The sequence below is a fragment of the Ctenopharyngodon idella genome, chromosome 16 (genome assembly GCF_019924925.1).
Source record: "Ctenopharyngodon idella isolate HZGC_01 chromosome 16, HZGC01, whole genome shotgun sequence".
Taxonomy (NCBI): domain Eukaryota; kingdom Metazoa; phylum Chordata; class Actinopteri; order Cypriniformes; family Xenocyprididae; genus Ctenopharyngodon; species Ctenopharyngodon idella.
In genome coordinates, this window is record NC_067235.1 from 1,417,483 (window position 1) to 1,439,000 (window position 21,518).

Below are 21,518 nucleotides of genomic sequence, written 5' to 3' on the forward strand. Positions count from 1 at the left end.
TTTAGAACACACTAAATGTTTACAAAATTAGATTTTTTTTTGCACAATTTTTCCTTTATTGTGTGTACATGTTACTGTAGTATCGTACCCTGGAAGACAGGTTTGTTCATGCTGGCCATACGAGGGCAATAGTGTTGGCCCGGAAAGCCCTGGATGTGAACCTCCAACGGCACTGGGCGAACAGAGGGCCGGAAATTAAACAGTCCCACCTGAAATAGAGACAGACAGACAGATGAATAAGGACAGAGCCACAAAACAGTGTAAGAAAAAGCAGGCCAGAAAGTGAGAAAGACTGTAATAAAGAGAGAGATGGAGTGCCCAGCTGGCTGTGTGCCTGACAGAGTGGCCCATCTGGGGGTAATTACAGCCCGTCATTGTCCCCTGTCCCACAACCGCGCTCTCACACAAGTGGCCCGGGCCTGGGTGCGTGTGTGCACATATTTAAAGGGCTAGATAATGGATTGGGCAGCTAGAGACGCGCCTCAGTCCAAACAGCACACGTCAGATTTATGGAGACCCCCAGCCCTTCCTTCCCCGTCTGTCTAGCAGGGTGACATTTCAGCAATAGTAAAACAACGTTTACATAACCACCGCTGTCTGCCCTGATGCGGCTACAGCGCCAACATGTTGCTACACGCTGGGAGAGGGGTGCTGGTTATTTATAGACCCGTGCGCACACATACACATATAAACGCAGAATGACTGACAGAACATTCGGTCGGCTATCTGTAATGGAAACAGAATGAAAATGATGTACCGCTAGTACAGTGTTACAGATAATATCGTTATTCTACTCTTTTGACTTCATCCCTAATTATTATGGGGGTAAGTGAGGCATGATTACACCGAAACAAGACCCATCAATTACATCCAACTAAAAAAATACAGCATTCAGGGGCCAAGATTTCTTGCTCGATTTGAATTGCCGTGAATAATATGCAAATCATATCAAATCCGAGAAGAGGAAGGAGCACTGATCCCGAAAATATTAATTTGCCTATATATAAAAGTATATGGATGGCCTCCAAAAGTGATTTGGATATCGCAAGTCTTTCACCAAATGTAGTAGATAGTGACGTGACGTTAGAAGGGTATGTACGTGAAAGTTGAGTTGAGCTAATGGAGGCAGGTTGTGTATTGTGTGGGTTTGTAACCTGTCCGATGCCCAGCCAGTCGGCTAGATCCCGTGCATTAGCCAGCGCGGTAGAGAGTCCCACCACTCTGACTGATTTTGAGGTGTGTGATGAGATAAAGTTGGTTCTGGACACAATGACCTCTAGAACCGGCCCTCTGTCCTCACCTGTGGAGTCAAACAAAATGCAAAAACTGTAACAATACCATTTTTTATACGCTATTATTACTAATGTTTTACAAGCATTTTTGAAAAGGTCCTGTTCACACATCATCTCTAAAAGGTAATTTACCAGTAAAGACCGTGGGCCTTATCATACACCCGGCATAATGTGGCGCCAGGCGCGACTCAAGTGTTTTTTGCTAGTTTCAGCCAGACGCAGTTATCATTCTATCATGCAGCGCCATGTTGTTTAAATAGCAAATGCATTTGTGCCCAATTGTTCGCCCATTGACGTGCTGGTCTGAAAACGAGGTGTGTTCAGGAGCATTGTTGGTGTGTTGCTATTTTGAGGAACTGAAAACGACTGCGCCATTGACCAACAAAAACCTGGTATAAAGTTAATGTGAAGTATTTTTTTGTTATTTAAAGGGCGTGTTAGTAATATGCGCCTATATGCGGGTGTACAACACGTGTACACTCTATTTGTTACACACACAGGGAGGCGCAGCAGCACACAAACATGCCAAATATTAAAAATAAAAGGATTCCTCTCTGGAGAAGCGTTCAGTATTTCAGCTTGCAAATTCTGTCATGTAAATAGCAAATCCACCATGGTGCAAACACACCTGGCTTTTAAAGGGAATTTGAGATGAGACTCTGATTGGTTTATTGCACGTTACGCCCAAAACACACCCATTACCAATTAAGAGACTAGGGACAACCCTTTTGGACCACGCCACGCCAACCATTTTTTCCATTGTTAAACTAGCAAAATTGGAATCGGACAGGTGCACTTGCGCCATGCGCTTCAGACCATGCGCTTAGATCATTAAAATAGGGCCCTGTATGTGTGAAAGTGGCTAACATTCACATGTGAATAAAAGGCTGTCCATCAGTTAAAGCAATTGCCTCTTCAGAAGACTTGGATTAAACCACTCGATTCATATGGATTATATTTACCATGCCATTTTGTACTTTTTGAAGCATGAAAGTTTTGGTTGTGTGGCCAATAGAAAGGCAATTTAGTTTAAAGTTAAATTGCGCAGTTTTAAAATAATATTTATGTACATTTTTTTTTTTTTTAATAAATGAGTGTGATGGCATTTCAGTTTTTGTTCGAAACTGGAGAAACATAAATTTCACTGGTAGCGTTATCAACTACTACAATTTTTTGCATTGTGAGCATGTATTTACATGTATATAAACATTTATGTAGGTCTGAACAAAATAGTAAAACTAATGCAGGCCTGTTGAGAACAGTACTCCTTGTATGTAACAAAATAATTCATCCTTCAAGAATAAGGGTCTTGAAGGAGGCTCTTTAACCAGTCTATCAAATCAAGAACCTCCCATACATGTGTGTAAATGCATGCAGATACTTGTGCGTATAGGGGTATTATCATCTTATCCAACTACACACGGTTCAGGACTGAAGCTGTCCAATTCATTTATGTCAAGGTCCTTGACTTTAATACATTGCTAGCAGCTATACTACATAGGCAAACACATGTGGACACCTGAACACCAGATTCTTATGTGCTTGTTGAAGATTTAATTTCAAAACCATGGCCATTAACAGTGGTTTGTTCATCCCTTTGATGCAGTATAATAGTTTCCACTCTTCTGGGAAAGCTTTCCACTAGATGTTGGAACATGGGATTTGCTCCCATCCAGTCACAAGAGCATCAGTGGTGTTAGGCAATGGGGCCTGGCATGAACTTAAAGGGAACCCCTGGTGTTAAGACTTGTATGGCTTAATATAACATAAATGATGTCTCTTACTGAAATATGTAGTAGAAAACCCATGAAAGATTTACATTATTTAAAAAAATCCATGACATATTTGGACTGATTTGGACAATGGGTGGCGCCATTTTGTTTGGCTGTACAGTGCGTTCTATGTCGATGACGTCAAATGGTTGCACTGGTGAGCTACTTGCATTACCCTGCTGCTGTTTTTACCACAACACAACTTGGAATATAATATACGATGCCACATTGTGCAGCTTTTGGTTGTAATTTTCAGTCGATGAGCCACAAGAGAAGTGATGTAAGTCTTTACTGCTTTACTAGCGATAAGAGGAGAAAAGAATGGGAAGTGTGAAGAATGTGGACGAATAAAACTTCCTAAAGATCCGTGTTTTTGTTCTCTTCACAAGCCTTGGTGCCTTTGAGGCTTTTAGTAGACCACAGTTACTGAAAGAGCTTACAGTTGGCGATGGATATAAGTGTGTGCTTTAACCAAATGCCGTGACTGTCGTGGAGACTGACGAGGGCAGCCCATAACACATCTCGATTAAGACAGACTGCCTCAAAGCTCGCGTGCGCTGTGATGCACGAGATATCTGTGATCGCATAAACAGTAGCATCTTCTCAGCGTGTTTAACTGTGTGTAATGCATTCAGGTGATCAGACGATTTTAACACGTCAATCACACAACAGTATCATACAACAGTTTTAAAGAGCTGCTTTAAAATAGAAAATGAACCTGTAATCGTGATTTAAAGCGACACTGGCATGTTTTTTCATGTTTAATACTGTAATTAAGTTAACTGTATAAAGCGCTATATAAATAAAAGTGATGTGACTTGACTGGAGTGCTGAATTGCAGATCCAGTGCAAACATATCCACATCGCTATGATCAGATGCTTTCTGAACTGCTGTTTTCTCAGCGCTGTCATTTTTGTTGTATGTTTATTGTGTTATTGAGAGGAAAGGGCAGCACATATTTAAATATTGCTCTGATCGCCGCCGTCATGATGTTCAGGCATTTCAAACTTCTTTTTATCCCTTAGCGAAGAATGAAAAATACTTTGCCATGAGTATATCAGGGCCTTTACCCAGAAGATGGATCTCGTCTATGATGAGAATAGCCACTTTCTGCACATAGCTGCGGTTCTGCCAGCTGCGGCTGACTCCATCCCATTTCTCTGGAGTGGTGACGATCAGGTCAGCTGCAGCTATGGCCCGCATGTCTGGAGTAACGTCACCTGTTAACTCAACCACCCTAGAGAGACAGAGTATGATAATGAGCAAATAAAGGTCAGGGTATAATAACAGATACATATTTGCCAGAGGAATCTATAAACACACTCACTTCCTCCCAAGTTTCTCTTCTATTCTGATCTTCCAGTCCTCAATCCTCTCTCGGACTAGAGCTTTGAGAGGAGCAATGTAGACCACCTGCTCGCACAGATACATGCCGGTTAAACCGTGTCATGGGAACTAAAACTAAACCCTAACATATGGCAGAGGTTCAGACCTTGGAGGTAGGGTACACGTTGAAGACCCTGAAGATGGCCATCTCAGCAGCGATGGTTTTTCCGGAGCCGGTGGGGGCCCCCAGCAGGACGTTGGTGTCCGTGTGGTAGAGTGTATGGAAGATCTGCGTCTGAATGGGATTAAAGTGTGTGAACTTGTAGAGACTCTCATACTCCCTGTTTCCCAATGCAGTCACAGGCAACGGCTGAAGATCCAAGAGCTCTGGAATTAAGCAAATAAAAATGATATACAGTACCGGTCAAAAGTTTGGACACATTATTACTATTTTTAATGTTTTTGAAAGAAGTCTCTTATGCTCATTAGGCCTGCATTTATTTAATCAAAAATATAGAGAAAAACAAACAAACAAAAAAACAATAATATTCTGAAATATTATTAAAATTCAAAATAATGGTTTTCTATTTTAATATACTTTAAAATGTAATTTATTCCTGTGATCAAAGCTGAATTTTCAGCATCATTACTCCAGTCTTCAGTGTCACATGATCCTTCAGAAATCATCCTAATAAGATTCTTTGATGAATAAAGTTCATCGAGTTTAAAAAACAAAAAAACAAACAAAAAAAAACAGAATTTATTTAAAATAGAAATCTTTTGTAACAATACACACTACCGTTCAAGTTTGGGGTCAGTGCTGAATAACAGACTAGCTCTTGAAATGCTGAAATGACCCCATGTGATACTGATCAAAAAAAAAAAGACTCATTCCACACATTTAAAGTAATTCATTCTAAATAACGAATAAAGTATCCGCAGGAGGAAGGTTGCTGACAGCTTGAAAGTCTTATATGTGTACATATATATGTGACGCACCTGTGTGTGGCGGGTGTCTTTCAGGCAGAATGAGGTGCTGGAAGTTGATGATGCACACAGCTTCAGAGCCCAGCCAGCGGTCAGACACGGCTCGGATGTAATACTGAGAAGGCATGGGCTCAAAGATGGGTATAGTGAAGACCACCTGCTGCGGCTCTCCACTCAACACCTGACAGCACCAGAGAGAACATGTGATTAGAAACGCATTTCACATCTCCAGCTCACTGCGTGACACTGCGTGATGTACTGTCGTCAACCTAATCTCCATCTTTTACAAAATAAAATTAAACTTGCATTTTAAATTGAAGATTTTTTTTCCAGATAGTCTAGATACCTTATTTTGCAATGCGGAAGTAAGGTGTTTTCTAATGAACTTTTGATTCATTAGCCACTATAGGTAAATAACTAGAAGAATAACAAAGTGCAGTAAACAGTAAAACCAGTGCGTTCGTAATTATGACAATATATTACAATAATATGATAAGAAATAGCAGTTTGCAACATCAAGCAGCATATTAAAAATAACTGGAAGCAGATGAGACTGGATATTATTTGAAGTTTTAGTAATTTTGTTTTGTGTTTTTGTCATTTTTATTAGTTTTTGTTTTTTTAAAAAATACTTCTATTTAGCTGTTATTTCAGTTTTAGTCATTTTAGTACCTAAACTCATTTTATTTCAGTTCATTTCCAAAGCAACTTTTTTAGGTTTTAACTAATATTTATGTTTTATTTTACTTGAGCTTAACTTCAATTAATAAAAAACATTTTTAATAGTTTTAGTTTTTACAGTTTTAAAAAGTTAAAAAGTAAAAAGTTTTAACAATAACAAATCCGCATATTACTGTCAGGCAGAAACCCTTATATATCCATATTTCGTCTTTTTTTTTTTTTTTTTTTCATAACTCATTACTATTGGTCACCCTTTACATCTGTGTGTGGGTTTTGCAAATATGTAACCAATGAAAAGTATTAAAAAGAGCTTGTGACTGAACCTCGTAACTCCACTGGCTGCTCAAACTGTCAGTCAAATCTCATAACTCCGCCCACCTCTATCTAAGTGCTGCACACAGTTTGGAGCGTCTCTGCTTGTTTGCAATGCAATCGTGAATAAAGAACTGGTTCTCTGAAGAACTACGGCATTTTCTTTACTCAAGAATCACTATATATATATATATATATATATATAAAAAGGCTGATGTTTTATGTATTTGAGGAGAGGTGAAGAGTGTCTTAGTCCAGCATTTGTCATCGAGTCACAGCCAATACTGTCTTAAACAGCCTGTGTGAAGCACTTCATCTTTAATAACATGAGATTTTAGCCAAATGACAGAAAAAAAAAGTAGCGTCTTTGCCCGACGGCGTTATATGACATTTAAAGGTGAAGTGTGTAATTTAATGCTGCTTCTCCCAGCATATGTACAGTAGCTGGTCATGCCGTGATCTGGCACTGAGGTTTACAGATGTCAGCAGATGTACCTGTTTCTTCTGCAGGAGGAAGTACTCAGAGTGGTAGATGTGGTCGTTGATGGGGTCCTCCACCCATAACCACCAGGGCTCTCCCACGGAGCCATGGACCTGTTCATAACCAGATCAGAAGGGTCAACTGATACAGTTAGAACAACATGTCCATGTGTTAAGTTTCCAGTAACAAAAACGTTAAAGAAAGTGGACACTACCAGTGTGACCAAACTCCTATTACATGAGAAATATAGGAACACTTCACATTAGACTACTCATGCGCTTCAAACATTTCTTCCATTAAAAAGAACATTTTTCAGAACATATATTTGTCCTTTCTTCATGTGGCTATTAATTCCAGATGAATCCCATATAACGCTCGAGTTTATCTTTTTATAATGGTATTTAATTTGCTGTTTTGAGAGGTGTGATACAGTCCACATTAAAAATGTCCAGTGGCAGAAACTCTTGCTAATCACTATCATATCACTGCTTCACAGACAGTGAAATCTGCTGTACTGGATGGTCTGTATTCAGTGAAAAGTAAGTGAAATCTTTATAGTCTGTTGATCTGTAGCCTGTTTTACATTAAAGCCAGTGATATACTGAACATATCGTAAGACAGCTCACAGTTTGCATTAAAGCGTCTGAATGATCAGAGTCTTTCCACTTTACTCATGGTGTGAATAAATCACCCTTGGGCTATTTGATCTGAATCTGAATCTAATCTGAATCACACAGCTTCATTCACATTAGAAACCTGAACTGAAGCCAGATTTAACACGTTCTTCAACATGCACTGAAAACATGTATTGGAAAAAAAAAAAAAAAAAAAAAAAAAAAAGATTTATTATTAATGATCAGAAATACAAAAACATAATAAATCTAATAAAATAATAATGAAATAAAAATAACTAATTACCTGAACTGTAATAAATGAACACATAAAGTAATACAATTTGACAAAAAGTAAAGTTTGTGAGTTTGTCAGAGAGAGAGAGAGAGAGAGAGGGCAAGTGAACAGATGCTGCCTAAAACTAAAAAACAAACAAAAAAAAAAAAAACGCACGCACGTTTTATAAATACCTGTTTTATATTAGTAAAGTTAAAAATATTACATATCTAATTAAAAACAAATTTAATGTATTTTTAAATAAAGTGTTATTTTTTATATTATTTTCTACTGCACTATTTTACATTGCATTAAATAACTAGAGTCAAAACAATCAAATACAAGTGGCTTTGTCAAATAATTAGACAAGCACATGTAGTTTAGTAATACTGTTAACTTTCTGTAATTAATACTGTAATATAAAGTGTATGGAGGAAATATAAATAAAATATTATAAACATAATAAATTACACTATTGTTTAAAATGTTGGGGTCGGAAAGATTTTTATGTTTTAGGTCTCTTCTGTTCACCAAGACTGCAATTATTTTATTAAAAATACTGTAACATTCTGAAATATTATTACAGGTATTATTAAAACAGCTGTTTTCTATGTGAATATATAGTAAAGTGTAATTTATTCCTGTGATCAAAGCTGAATTTTCAGCATCATTACTCCAGTCTACAGTGTCACATGATCCTTCAGAAATCATTCTAATATGATGATTTGCTGTTCAAAAAACATTTATGATTATTATCAGTGTAAACAGTTGAGCTGCACAATATTTTTGTGGAAACCATGACTTTTTTTTCTTTGATAAATATAAAGTTCAAAACAACAGCATTTATTTGGAATATAATCTTTTGTAATATTATAAATGTCATCATTACTGTCATAATTCAATGCATCCTTGCTGAATAAAATTATTAAGATCTGTCAAAAAAAAAAAAAAAAAAAAACACTTTGTAAAGGTAGTGAATGGCATTATGTATAATGTACATGCAGTACTAAGTGGATTAAGCATTATGTAATGTTTGTTAATGACATGTTAATGTGGCGGAGCGAGGACATGCTCAGAGCGTGTTCGCGGGTGATTAGTGTCGGCTGATGGTCATCCAGCTGTTTGGTGTCACGCTGGAGGAGTTATGGAGCGGGCACAGAGCGGCCCATCTGTGGCCCATCACAGCACTGGCCCTCAAGAGAACAATAGCAGCCGATCTGGGCCTATTCAAGCTTTTGTGCTCTTAAACGCAGGGGAGGAGACGGACAAATCAATGATCCTTCAGCTCCTCCTGCACAACCTACTGTGAGCCCGTGTGTGTGTGGTCCTGATAAACCATACGTTATGGGTACACAAAGATGGAAATATCCGAAATCCTTGTCCTTGTTTTGGGCCCCATGTGGAAAAACAGCTTATAAATCACACTAAGTGATGTTTTTTGAAAATGTAAAAATGCAGAAAGTTTTGTGTGATGGGTAGGGTTAAGGTTACACTGTGTCTACACTGGACACGACAAAGCGACCGTTGCAAATGCATTTGTTCTTCCTGTGAGAAGTATTGTGAGTGCTCGGAGTATGTCATAAATCGAACGAGGCATCAGTTTACTGTCGGGGATTTGTCATGTCGTGTGTCGCCACATAATGACCAACACAATCTACCAAGAGCAGCGCAAATTAGTGTCTGGTTTAAGATATGATTTTTTGTGGGGCAAATACCAGTAAATTTACTAATGCAAACCTTAGTAAATTACCTTGTGTGATTCATTGAAATACTCTCCTCCCATAAATTTTGCATCTGAAAGGGAAACTCCTACTAATGCATTAGTTATAAAAATAACCCTGTCCACACCTTTTCAGCGCTAATTTTTCACTGCATGTCTTTAGTAAATCCCGACAGTAGTTTTTTAACGCCAAAAGTGTTTCCATTGGAGTAAGCTCTTAGTAAATCTGGCCCTTAGCCTAACATAATATACAGCTTTATAACTTTTGAACCGTAGGTGGCGCTGCAATTACATTACATGACTAAAGCAATGTGGAAATGATGTCAACAAAAATATTCTCAAGAGCAACACTGACTTCCTGTTTGCCACTTTTTCCTCAGTCAATTTCTGGAGAACAGTGTCATAACCCACAACAAAATAATTGGAATATAATTGTGTGTGTGTGTGTGTATATATATATATATATATATATATATATATATAGAAAGCAGAGTTAAAAAAGCTGATTTTTGACAAAAATCAAACTGGAGGAAAAACAGGCTGAGTACTGAACTTCTGTCAACAATGCCTATAATGTTATACTTTGAATAGGTTATTTTTTTTAGATTAATTTTCTGCTATTAAAAATATTTTTGGCTTATATGCAAGATTTTTAAGATTTACGATATTTAAGATTTATATATTCAAATTGCATATACAATTGCCATCCATTTGTATTACACAGTTTTAACATAAACCAATACATAAATGAAACAGGTAAGATTTCTGTAATAGTACAAATAATCTGAATGTTTTAAACACACAATAATCAGGTTTATACATTTATCATCAATCAATCCAAACTGTTTCAATCTCATACATCTTAAATATCGTTTGATCTGCGGCTGTTTAACTGAATACATGTAATTGTTTTCATATTTTCAAAGCAGTTTGAAGAAATACATTTTGATGTATATTTAAATAAAATCGAACAAATAGTTCATTAATAAAGTTTTTGCGTGCAAAAATCTTACTGACTCATTTACGCATGACTGACAAATATGCATCACATTAAGTTTACGAGTTTGTTCATGTTAAAACCGTGTGATCCAAATGGATTGAAATTGTATATGCAATAAATCTTAAATTTAGGCCTAAATATGTTGTGTGGGGATGAGTGTGCACTACAGGTATATGGAACTGAAAACCCAGATATTCCAAGGTCTAACACCAGTATGTAAAGCCCTGGATATGGTTGCCATGGTTACCTGGTCATTCCACCTGAAGTCCGGAGTGATGCTGAGGCGTACGCGCAGGACAGTGCGTGTGATTGGCTGAATGCTGGACTCCATCAGGATGGAGGGTATCTGATGAACACACTGCTTCACCTTCAGCCCGATGTTCACGTGATGCAACATGTGACCTGCGTACACACATACACACACACACACACACACACACACACTTTGTAATGCAAGCTTCCAAGAAGCAGGAAAAACAGCATATTTGACCTTAACTGCCTATGATGAAGTCTAAAACTGACAAATCCACACAATCTTCTTGTGTCAGACTGACCGATCTCGTCTTTGCCCATGTCTCTGAGTTTGTCCAACGTGAGCTTCTTCTCCTCCATCCTGGACAGCGCTGACGGGGGAAGCGTGCTGAACTGCCGCAGCGGGTGGGCCCAGCCCCACAGACGCTTGTCAATCACTTTACACAGGTTCAGCAGGCGGTAGGTCATGGCCGGCCAGCGCTTCCTCAGAGCGATCTCAAACAGAGCCCGCACGATACGAGCAGCATTCTGCACAGAAAAGACAGAGAGACTCTCAATCACACAATCAAGTCAATCAAGACGAGCACTGAATGATATGACAGCGCTCTTGGACTACATCGAGGCCACGTACACACATGCTATGCTTCCATCCACTTATTTTTAGGTGAGTTTTGGGATACTGCGTAAAAAAATGCTGTCTGGAAACGTCTGGATGTGCATAAATTCTACAAATGCACATTAGAACTGTATGCATTCAATAGAGGTGTATTTTATTTTTTTTATCAGATAAAAAGACAAACTACGATGGAAACACATTTATTGAATAAATCCCTTGATGTGCAACACAAAGAAAAAAGAGCCCGATTGCAGCAATTTACATTATATGTGATAATATGCACCAATTTAACAGGAAGTGATGATTTTGTGCTCTTGAGCACGTGGGATGGAAACGCTGCTTTATTTGCAAATGTTTTATTCCATATTCAAATTTTGCACACAAGTTAAATTCTTGACTTTGGACGGAAACACAGCTAATGATAAATATGGCTGTCATTGCTCATCAATCCTGTTCTGAGAGTGACAACCACATTCTTGAACCAACTACTGTTATTAAACTGAACAGTTTTTAATAAACTGTCTATTATAAATAGTCAACACTGTCATTATAAATACAGTAGATGAATTACAATAATAAAAAACATATTAGGGACAGAGAAACCTACCTTCCTCCTACCTATGGAAGCCAATTTCTGCCATATATATATATATATATATATATATATATATATATATATGTGTGTGTACACACACACACAAAATGATTACGTGAATCACAATTCTGAAGTTGAAATTATGAGTTACCAAGTCATAATTATGAGATTCAAAATTATGACATAAATTGAAATTACAAGTGAAAAATGACTCGAAAAAATGAGTCACAATTTTGACTTTTTATCTCATAGTTTCGACTTTTGACCTTTTAGCATGTCATAATTATTTTCTTTTTATCTCATCATTTCCACTTTTATGTCCTAATATTAGTATCTTAGTATATGACTTGTGTATTTTGACTTGATGTAAATTATTATTATTATTTTTTTTTAATTTTGATTAATTTTTTTTTTTTTTTTGCAGCATTATGACTGTTTTTGTCAATTTCTTCTGTCATGATTTTTAACTTTTATATGACTTTTTATATGACTTAGTATCTGACAATTTTAACTTTTTATGACAGACTTTTCACATCATGATGTTTTGTTCTTACATGCTGGACCAGTTTACCAGCGGTAAACCAGAAAGGTTTACAGAAAGTCTGCTGTTTAAAAGAACAACTTGTGTTTTTGGCTTATTGATTTGCATGCAATTCCTTAAACAGGTTTTTATAATGAGATCATCTCAAGAGCATTTTTTGGACATGCAAACACATCATGCATTAAAGAAACACCCTATATTTTCACCTAATTATAATTAATTTATTGCACACCAAAAAAAAAACTTTTAATAAAGGATCTACTGACATGAAGTGCTGGTGGTGGAACTCAATGATGGCTAACCTTAGTAAAAAACAGCTTGTCTAATGTGAAAGCGTCATTTTAAACAGATTTGTCATATACAATTCTCTTCTTATGGGATACAGCTTTTTAAAGGCCTCCTTTAAATTTAGTTCATTATCTAGAACACATTTTCCTGAATGACTAATGTCCGTTTGCTTTGACTGCTGTCGGTGTAAATCAGAGCCCAGCGGCTGTATGTTTGATGGGTGAATGTGAATTATGCTCAGATGGCTTACAGAATCCAACATTACTTTGATCTATAAGGTGCAGGTTTACTCATAGATCTGACTGCTATGATGGACTGATCTGGTGTGTCACTGATTGATTGAGCAGAAATGGACGACTGTTAGCGAAGGAGGAGGACAAACACCTGCTGACCCAGATGCTGCTGTTTAACAGGCCACAAGAGCAACCGAAGTCTTTCATCCGACACCCGTCCGTATGGATGAGTACCAGCAGAACGGTCCCCGTGACCCAGTTCACAACACTCACTCAAAGCACAGCACACTAAATGCACAGCTTTGAACTTCAAAATGAGGTTTCTTTCAAGGTAGAATCACCAAACTCATATTAGACCTTCAGACTGTTCTGACTTGGGTTGCTATCTCTTTTCTAACTGATCCGACTTACAGTTTTCCAAAAAATGATTAAAAATCCCAAAATCCCACATACTTTCATTGACGGAATGTTCAAATGAGCCAAAACTGTTAACTCCATCCATCCATCCATCCATCCAAATTTCTAGCTTTTAAATCTACTATACTAAAACTTAAAACCTTCAAACTTAAAGCTGTTAAAACTAATTCAAACTTTCTGGCTATGCTTTCCAAAGCCAACAAACTTGTTTACAAACTTTTCAATGATCTTTTGCTAAGTGTCATGTGAATCTTTAGGGTTGTGATGTTAGAGGTGAAAAACAAATTATTTTTATTTAGGATAATTTTTTAAAAATTTAATTACACAATAGTGTTTTGAGTGCTTGAGAAAATAGTTTGCTAATATCACTACTTAAAATCAATTGAAATAAATCTATACATTTGTGTATTTCAGGGGTATTTAGTGCAAATTTATGTTTTCCAGTTTAAATGTGCGGTTTTTTTTTTTTTTGTGCAACAAATTTTAATGGGCGAAATAAAGTCATTTCAAAAGGAATTCATGTGATCTGGAATTTCACATGAAGGCAAAATGAGCAATTTGCAGATTCTCAAATCTGCTTGATCTGAATGTGACTTTAGTGTGTGAGTTGTGCTTCATGCATTTCTACACTATTGACAACAATTAACCTTTTTTCCTGCAAAACTTCACAAATGTGACCTGCATCTTAATGCTGTAAATTTAGCTGTAAATATCTCAATATCACTGGTTCCAGAAGAAAATATTTTGAAATTATTGTGTTATGGTTCCAAGTAGGGGTGTCACAAGATCTCACGAGATTAAAATGCAACGAGATTTCTCGTCGAGGTGAAAAGCTGTCTCGTGATATTGCCATGATGGAGTGTGAGGGTGAAATTAGGATAGAATATGCCACCGCTACTTTTACATTATGCCTCCACTGTCAGAAATAAAATAAAAAACAGAACATTAAATTCAGTTGGACAACGGTCGCTTCAATCCCCTCAGCTCATCAAATACGAGCAGCAGAGTCATATGTAGAGCAGCAGGAATCAGAGTTCACTGATCACGTGACGAGATGACTGACGAGACCATGGCGGAGGATTCGTTGCACAACAGAGCCTAAGCGTCTGACAAATGTCTTGTATTGTAGAATATGCGCTCAGCACTGCCGCTCTCTATTCACAGAGTATGTGTGATCGCGAAAGAGAAAGTAAAAGTAAAACGCGAGCACAAATGTAAACACAATTTCAATACCCTGCATTTCGAGCGGCTCCCTGATGCATGTAAATATCTCCCAGTATGAAAGCTATCTCAGGCTGGGCTGTGTATCTGTAACCATCTCTCAGTTCTGTATCATTATGAAGAAAAATTTGGTCTCTATTTGCACTTTGAATATTGAGAGAGTACTTTGATTATGGTTGCACTTATTGTTTGCACTTAATAACACTAAGAGAAAACTGTTATTCATTTTTATTTATACTGTTTTTATTTCTATGATCAATTTGTGGAAAGGAGTTTAGTTAGGAGGTCAAAAGTTTTCATATAAACTCATACAGGAGAGAAGCAGTCGGTTGAGTTTGTGGCAAAACCTTTTACAGTGTTTCAGTATTGTTGTCTTTTACTGCATATGATAATTCACACTCAGAAAGTAGAACTGAAATGACTTTCATTACAAGATGATTAATTAAAACATTTCAAATGCACCTGTAGCCTGTTTTTTTTTTTTAGTCATGTATTTCATCATTGATGATTCCTTAAAAATACAGTGTAAAAGTTTATTTAACATATTTATCTGACATATTTATCTCTCTATCTTTACATGCTTTTTATCTAAATACTTCTTGCGTTAGTAGCTGAAATTCTGGTCTAAATTCCGGAAATAAAAAGAGCAAATTCATAAATATGATTTTTATGATTTATGATATCACTGAATGCGTGACATACAAAAAGCTTATTAACTCTTTCCCTGCCAGTGTTTACTAAAAAATGTTACTAGCCAGCGCACACATTTTTCTCATCATATTCACATATTCTTCCATGGTCCCCAGAATATTTTGTTGTATGAGTGGAAAAAAAAAAAAAAAAAAAAGTTAAAAAAGTATATATATATTTGTCTAGCACAAGTCACATAACCTCTTATTTACACTAAGGTGATTTACAAATGCTTTGGGGTTTGGGGTTTGACTAAATCATTAAAAAAAGAACTGGCTCCAAAGATGCATCAGCTCAGAATCGAGCACTGAGTCTGTTCTCGCATTTCACAATCACACGCTGTCAATTTCTCCAACGAAATTTCCGTTCCGGTCTTCCCATAATGGGAAGAGTCTACATCCCTGAACAGATGCAAAAACCATCGAAATAATAATTGTGTGTGTATATCTAAACATATACATCTAAAATCTCTGAAGGGTGACGGAGAGAGATATCTCAGATCTGAGCATCAGAGAAGGTCTGGATTTAAAATCAACATACGTTTGATACGGAAATGACTCCCACTGCTGGATCCCAGCTGCACATCTGAAATCAGCCGGATTAGGAGCAAAGAGGGAATTTCTCAGAGCTATTTCAACTATCTGACCACATGGAAGCTGTTATAATGGAATCGCAGATATCACGGATAGATGTCTTCCACAGAGAGGACATCCCATCCTAACCTCGGAGTCAGATAAACACTAGAAAATAGTTCACTCAAGATTTCTATCATAATTTAGTTCTTATGTTGCTTGAAGCATGTATGTTTTTTTTCATGAACACAAAGGAGATCTTCAGCAGAATGTCCAAGCTGCTCTGAGTCTTTTCCACACAACGACAATGGAAATACACATCACAAATAAAAGTAGTCCATTCATCTCTGGAAATCATGCAGCTGCAGCTCTCAAATTCCATCCATGCCTCAATTCAACACTTTCAAATGTGCCACCATTACACAAGAACCATGATAGTGTTGGCGTAATCCAAACCAAAATTTCTGTACATAAACCTTTTTTGGTTTCAAAAGGTGTTGTATGGACCACTTCAATTTTTATGATATGTCAAATGTTGTTGTGATTTGTTGTGTATCATTGCGGCAAGACAAATTTCCTTGAAAAAGGACAATAAAGTATAAGTCTATTATTTGTCCTTTCTGGTACTCGAGGGCATCACCATCAGATTTCATTGCATGGAAAAGATCAGCATTGAATGCTCTTGCCTGTGTTCATACTATTTCACCCAAGTATGAATTTTGCACAACACAGCGGAAATCAAAAAATACAAATACAAGTTAACAACACCATGGAATCAAGCCACAGAAATGCTCCCGCTCATTTTCTCAGCCACTATAGAGGGTGCTTTAAAGCTAAGGACTTTATACCAGAGGCAATGGTCTAACGAAATCCAATTTTTTGACACTTTACTATAGTACCCTTTTTTTTTTTTTTTAAACATTAGCCAAGTCATTTATACACTCATAGCTATGCGAATTTAAAGTTTCATAAAATAGTTTAAAAAGCCTGGTACAGTAAAAGCTGTTTAAAATGGGTAATATTGTTACCTCTAGCACGAAGCCCAAATCGTAGCTTTAAAGCATAATTTATGAGAAACATTCATGAGAAACGTGCCAATTTCAAGAAAAAACATTGGTATAAACTGTTCAAAAATGGGATTTCATCAGTCTGTTACCACTAGTATAAATCCTGCATGTTAACTTCAACACACGTGGTTAAGAAACGGCACCATCAATATATATACACAGTATATCTATTATAGGCCCCGTTTGCGTGCGAGCATAGGACCATTTCCATTGTGTTGTAGCTTGTTTCCGTTGTGTTGAGCACTACTAATTATGACAACGTAATAAACATTTTCAAGCAGCCTCTTTTTATGGATTTTATAATATTTAAGTGTTTTCCAAAACTTGCTGAACAGACACCACCAGAATGAGCATTTTATCTATTGTGGATCTTCAGTTTTGCTTTGTTGCTAATTTACAAATCTCCGCCTACACAGAGGTCACCGCCAAACCAAGAGACAAGTGTTAAATTTCACCAAAATTGAACCGGACTCGCATTAGGAAGTTTCTCCGCCACCTGAGCTCCTTCAGGGAAAATTCTTCATTGCACCGATTCCCATTGAAATGACTGGATTTTGTTTGCAAAATTTTGTCGGAATTGGAGAAATGCTGTGTGATTATTTCAGACACGACTACAAACACAATCTTCCATAACTGATGTGCAGTTACACATGATTTGGCTGGTTTAATGGCTCTGTTTCTATTCGACTGATTTGTCAACGTGTAAGCCATTTTTAAGAAGCATAAAATGAAGACAAACTACATTGTTCTCTCTCTGTGTTTGTGTCTCACCTGCGCGACGTAAGACAGGTCAGATATGAGGGAGAAGCTGTCCACCTCCCCGCGGCCGATGTACGTCTGGAGGAGGATGTTTATCTTGCCGTAGCCGTTCTCCACTCCTCCGGCCGCCGGCAGCTCGCAGAAATCACACAACATCTTCTCCAGTTCCTCCAGCTCCTCGTCCCGAACCTGTGCGTCACACAGAACCCATCAACACACCTCACACTTCCTGTAGCCGTCACTACAGACATCTTCTGTCTGTGTGGAATTGATGACCTCTCACCTTGATCTGCTCGAATTCTTCAGCTTTTGAAACAATGCTCAGAATATCTGCTTCGGTCTTCTGCGAGTTGAAAAGCTCATTGAAAGTCTGTGGAATGTAAAGAATAGTCAAATATGCATTTAATATACATTAAGCCAATCAATCATCATCATTACTCCAGTCTTCAGTGTCACGTGACCCTTCAGAAATCATTCGATTATGCTGATTTGCTGTTTAAGAAACATCGATCATTATTATCAGTGTTGAAAACAGTTGTGTTGTGGAAACCATGATGTTTTTTCAGGATTATTTGATGAATAGAAAGTTCAAAAGTACAGCATTTATTTGAAACAGAAATCTTTTATAACGTTATAAATTCATTTACTGTCACTTTTAATCATTTAAATGTGTCCTTGCTGAATAAAAGACTTGGCATCATAGATATAAATTTGTGAACTAAAGCAATAATTAGTCTTTTTAAAATGTCATGCAAATGCATTAGCCTGACTAAAAATGTACCTGATTTTTGCAAAGTTAACTCATCTCACCTCAATGGTGTTGTACTTTATGTAGAAGTGACTGGCTGTCCTGCCAAGGTCTGTGGATGCAAAATAACCAGTCCTCTCGTCAAAACGGATCATCCGCGCCTTATCCAGCTTCCTGCCGGACTCCACGACTAACTCCTTCCTGTAGAGCTCCAGCTGCGGGTCCATCTAAATAACAGCACAACACTAATGAACAATAATCAAAATAATAAATCATTTGACACAATAAACTATAACAAGAAAGGAATTTACACTGAAAATATGAATAAAAACTGAAAACCAGCTAAACTCATGTGACATTTAACTTTTGAGAATATTAACAACAGATTACGAGAGCATGAGCACCTGATAGGCCTTGTGGTTGATGCCGTAAACGAGTGGATTGGCTCTCATTCGCACATACAGGTACGTGTAACTCATCCACCGGACAGCTTCATCAACATTAGTGACCGTCCCTAGAGCGATCTGCACAAAACAACCAAACAACAAATAACAAGCGTCATATTTCAAGCACTTAGATCAAATCAAATCCTAATGTTGTCTAAAGGGTGTGTTTTGTGTTTAATATTACTATGTAATTGAGATCTTGGACACAATAAGATAATTGATATGACATGCACAAACACAGTGATGTATGCTGAGATGATTTAATCTAGCATTCAACTGATGTCTAATGTCACTGCGCCATCTATTGGATGAACTGATCATGTGTTTTTGTTGGAATGCACTTGCAGATGCTGCCATCATGTGGCAGAGTCAGGAACAGCCCACTCCATCTTTTATATTAAACGTCTTGATGTGTTCATTAAGCTCATTTAATTATTTTCCAAGCTTATTATCATTAATAAATTACAAAGACACATTCTAGTAGCAGAGAAATTATTCTGCTAACAAAAAATAAATTAAAAGCACATGTTTGCAAACAAACAAAAAGTAAAGTGAAACTCCTTGTTCAGTACAAAGTAAATAAAATTAGAGACAAAATAGCCTGACTTTAAGTTTAGTGTTAGAATAACTTGTGGTTCCACTGATGATTTATGATTTATATAACCTAATATTACTTTTTTCAATTAATATTTTGAATTGGCTTATATTTTAAGTTTCATTTTAATTTAAGATTACTTTTTACTAATTTTGTTGTGCTTCTGTCATTTTTAGTAGTTTTTATTTTTATTATACATACGTTTTTATTATACATATATGCATACATACATAGTATATAATATATATATATATAATACTTAATATTATATATTTAGTATAAAATACTAAATATATAAAAGTGCTGTAAAATCGAGTAATGAACCTGAGTTTATGATTATACATGTGTGTACGTGTATATATACAGGTATTTATGCATACATATGTTTGCATATATATATATATATATATATATATATATATATATATATATACACACACACACACACACACACACAGACATACACACACATATATAAACAAAACTTTTATATTAGATGTGATTAATTGATTTGACAGCACTAATATATATGTGCATTACAGCTAACTATAAATAAAAACTATTTAAAACTGTAATTGTTCCTTTCACATTTCTTATCACTAATATTCTTTTACAGCTGAAAGTGTAATGCAATTAAAAAAAATGATTTATTGTAAAATGTAGATGGGAAGTGTAATAAAGAATAATTAACTTGAAAAGTATATTAAATTGACAATCAGGAGCACAGCATGTATCATCATGTACAGGGCAGGATCAGGTCTGAGGGCTGTACCTCAGCGTTGAGGTTGTCGGCGAGGCTCTGCAGGAACTGGCTCTCGATGGGGTTCTGCTGAGTCAGCAGCGTCAGGTAATGGCTCAGCTTTTCATGGGTTGTGATGATGGTTCCCTCACCGTACTTGTCAAACTGTGGCCGTCCGGCCCGTCCGAAGATCTGCATCACGTCCAGGATGCCCAGATCCACCAGTGAACCACGCTTGGCATCGTAGATATTAGTGCCCTGATATCAGAGACGGGAATCATTTAAAGCCTTCTGAAGATTCCAGAATTATGTTTAAAGTGCCTCTATTATGCTTATTTAAAGATTCTGAAAAGCAGACGCTGTTCGCAAGCAGCCAATGAAGATCACAGGCTGGAATTATGCAAATTTGTTACAATTGGGGTTCGTGCAGAAAGTAAGACTGGAATTACTGACGACTCATTTCAAGCCATTCAGAGTTGCTTCTTTCTTTTGGGAGACAATAACTCCATTTATCTGCACTTTGATCTTTGCAGACATTTTTACATTCACAAACAGCTATATTACACACTACATGAAAGGTAATGTCCCGAAAAGCATAACAGGGGCACTTTAATAATGCAGCGTTTCAAGCCTGCAGCGATGTGTTCTGACCTTGATGATGACGGCGTGAGCGGGCAGGTTAACACCCCAGGCCAGCGTGGCGGTGCACACCAGAACCTTCAAGTATCCTCTGGAAAACATGTTCTCCATCAGCGTGCGGTCCTGCCGTAACATTCCGGCGTGATGGATCCCGAAGCCGTCAGGAAACATCTCCCTCATCTGCTTGTTTCTGGAGCGCTGCACCTGTGACACACATCAACACACATTAGCAGACACACACTGGTCTGGAGTGAGTGGGTTACAATGGGGCTAAAGGGTAAATGGTGCATTTGATTCGGTTACACTTTATTTCGAAGGTCCACTTTAGATATTCTACTTACTATAAGTAACTTTGCAACTACATGTCAACTAACTCTCATTAGAGTATTAGTAGACTGTTAGGGTTAGAAGAATAAGTTGACATGCAGTTGCAAAGTCACTTATAGTCAGTAGAATGTCTAAACCATCAAAATAAAGTGTATCCATTGATTCTGTTTTCCTCTAAACCACTAGATGGCACAGAAACTGAACACAGCACTTTCGTAAACATTTACACAAACATTTAGACAAAGTTGATTCTGCACTAATTTCATATAGTATTTAATGTTTTAAAATGATTTATAAAGCAAACAAATGAGAA

At 37.0% G+C, this 21,518-nt stretch overlaps 1 protein-coding gene across 2 annotated transcripts in view; it reads right to left on the reverse strand.

Moving 5' to 3' along the window:
* The window catches only part of ascc3 (activating signal cointegrator 1 complex subunit 3), a 204,218-nt gene that overhangs the window by 32,260 nt on the left and 150,440 nt on the right, over positions 1-21,518 (reverse strand). For both annotated transcript variants that reach the window (XM_051865221.1, XM_051865222.1), the window contains exons 15-29: positions 20,891-21,082; positions 20,273-20,497; positions 18,864-18,983; positions 18,522-18,686; positions 17,995-18,081; positions 17,724-17,900; positions 11,015-11,240; positions 10,708-10,862; positions 6,867-6,965; positions 5,391-5,559; positions 4,558-4,778; positions 4,393-4,478; positions 4,136-4,302; positions 1,155-1,300; positions 89-209 (exon numbers count right to left, since the gene is read on the reverse strand). In XM_051865221.1, the coding sequence (XP_051721181.1) occupies positions 89-209; positions 1,155-1,300; positions 4,136-4,302; positions 4,393-4,478; positions 4,558-4,778; positions 5,391-5,559; positions 6,867-6,965; positions 10,708-10,862; positions 11,015-11,240; positions 17,724-17,900; positions 17,995-18,081; positions 18,522-18,686; positions 18,864-18,983; positions 20,273-20,497; positions 20,891-21,082 (2,356 nt within the window). The remainder of the gene's footprint in view (positions 1-88; positions 210-1,154; positions 1,301-4,135; positions 4,303-4,392; positions 4,479-4,557; positions 4,779-5,390; positions 5,560-6,866; positions 6,966-10,707; positions 10,863-11,014; positions 11,241-17,723; positions 17,901-17,994; positions 18,082-18,521; positions 18,687-18,863; positions 18,984-20,272; positions 20,498-20,890; positions 21,083-21,518) is intronic.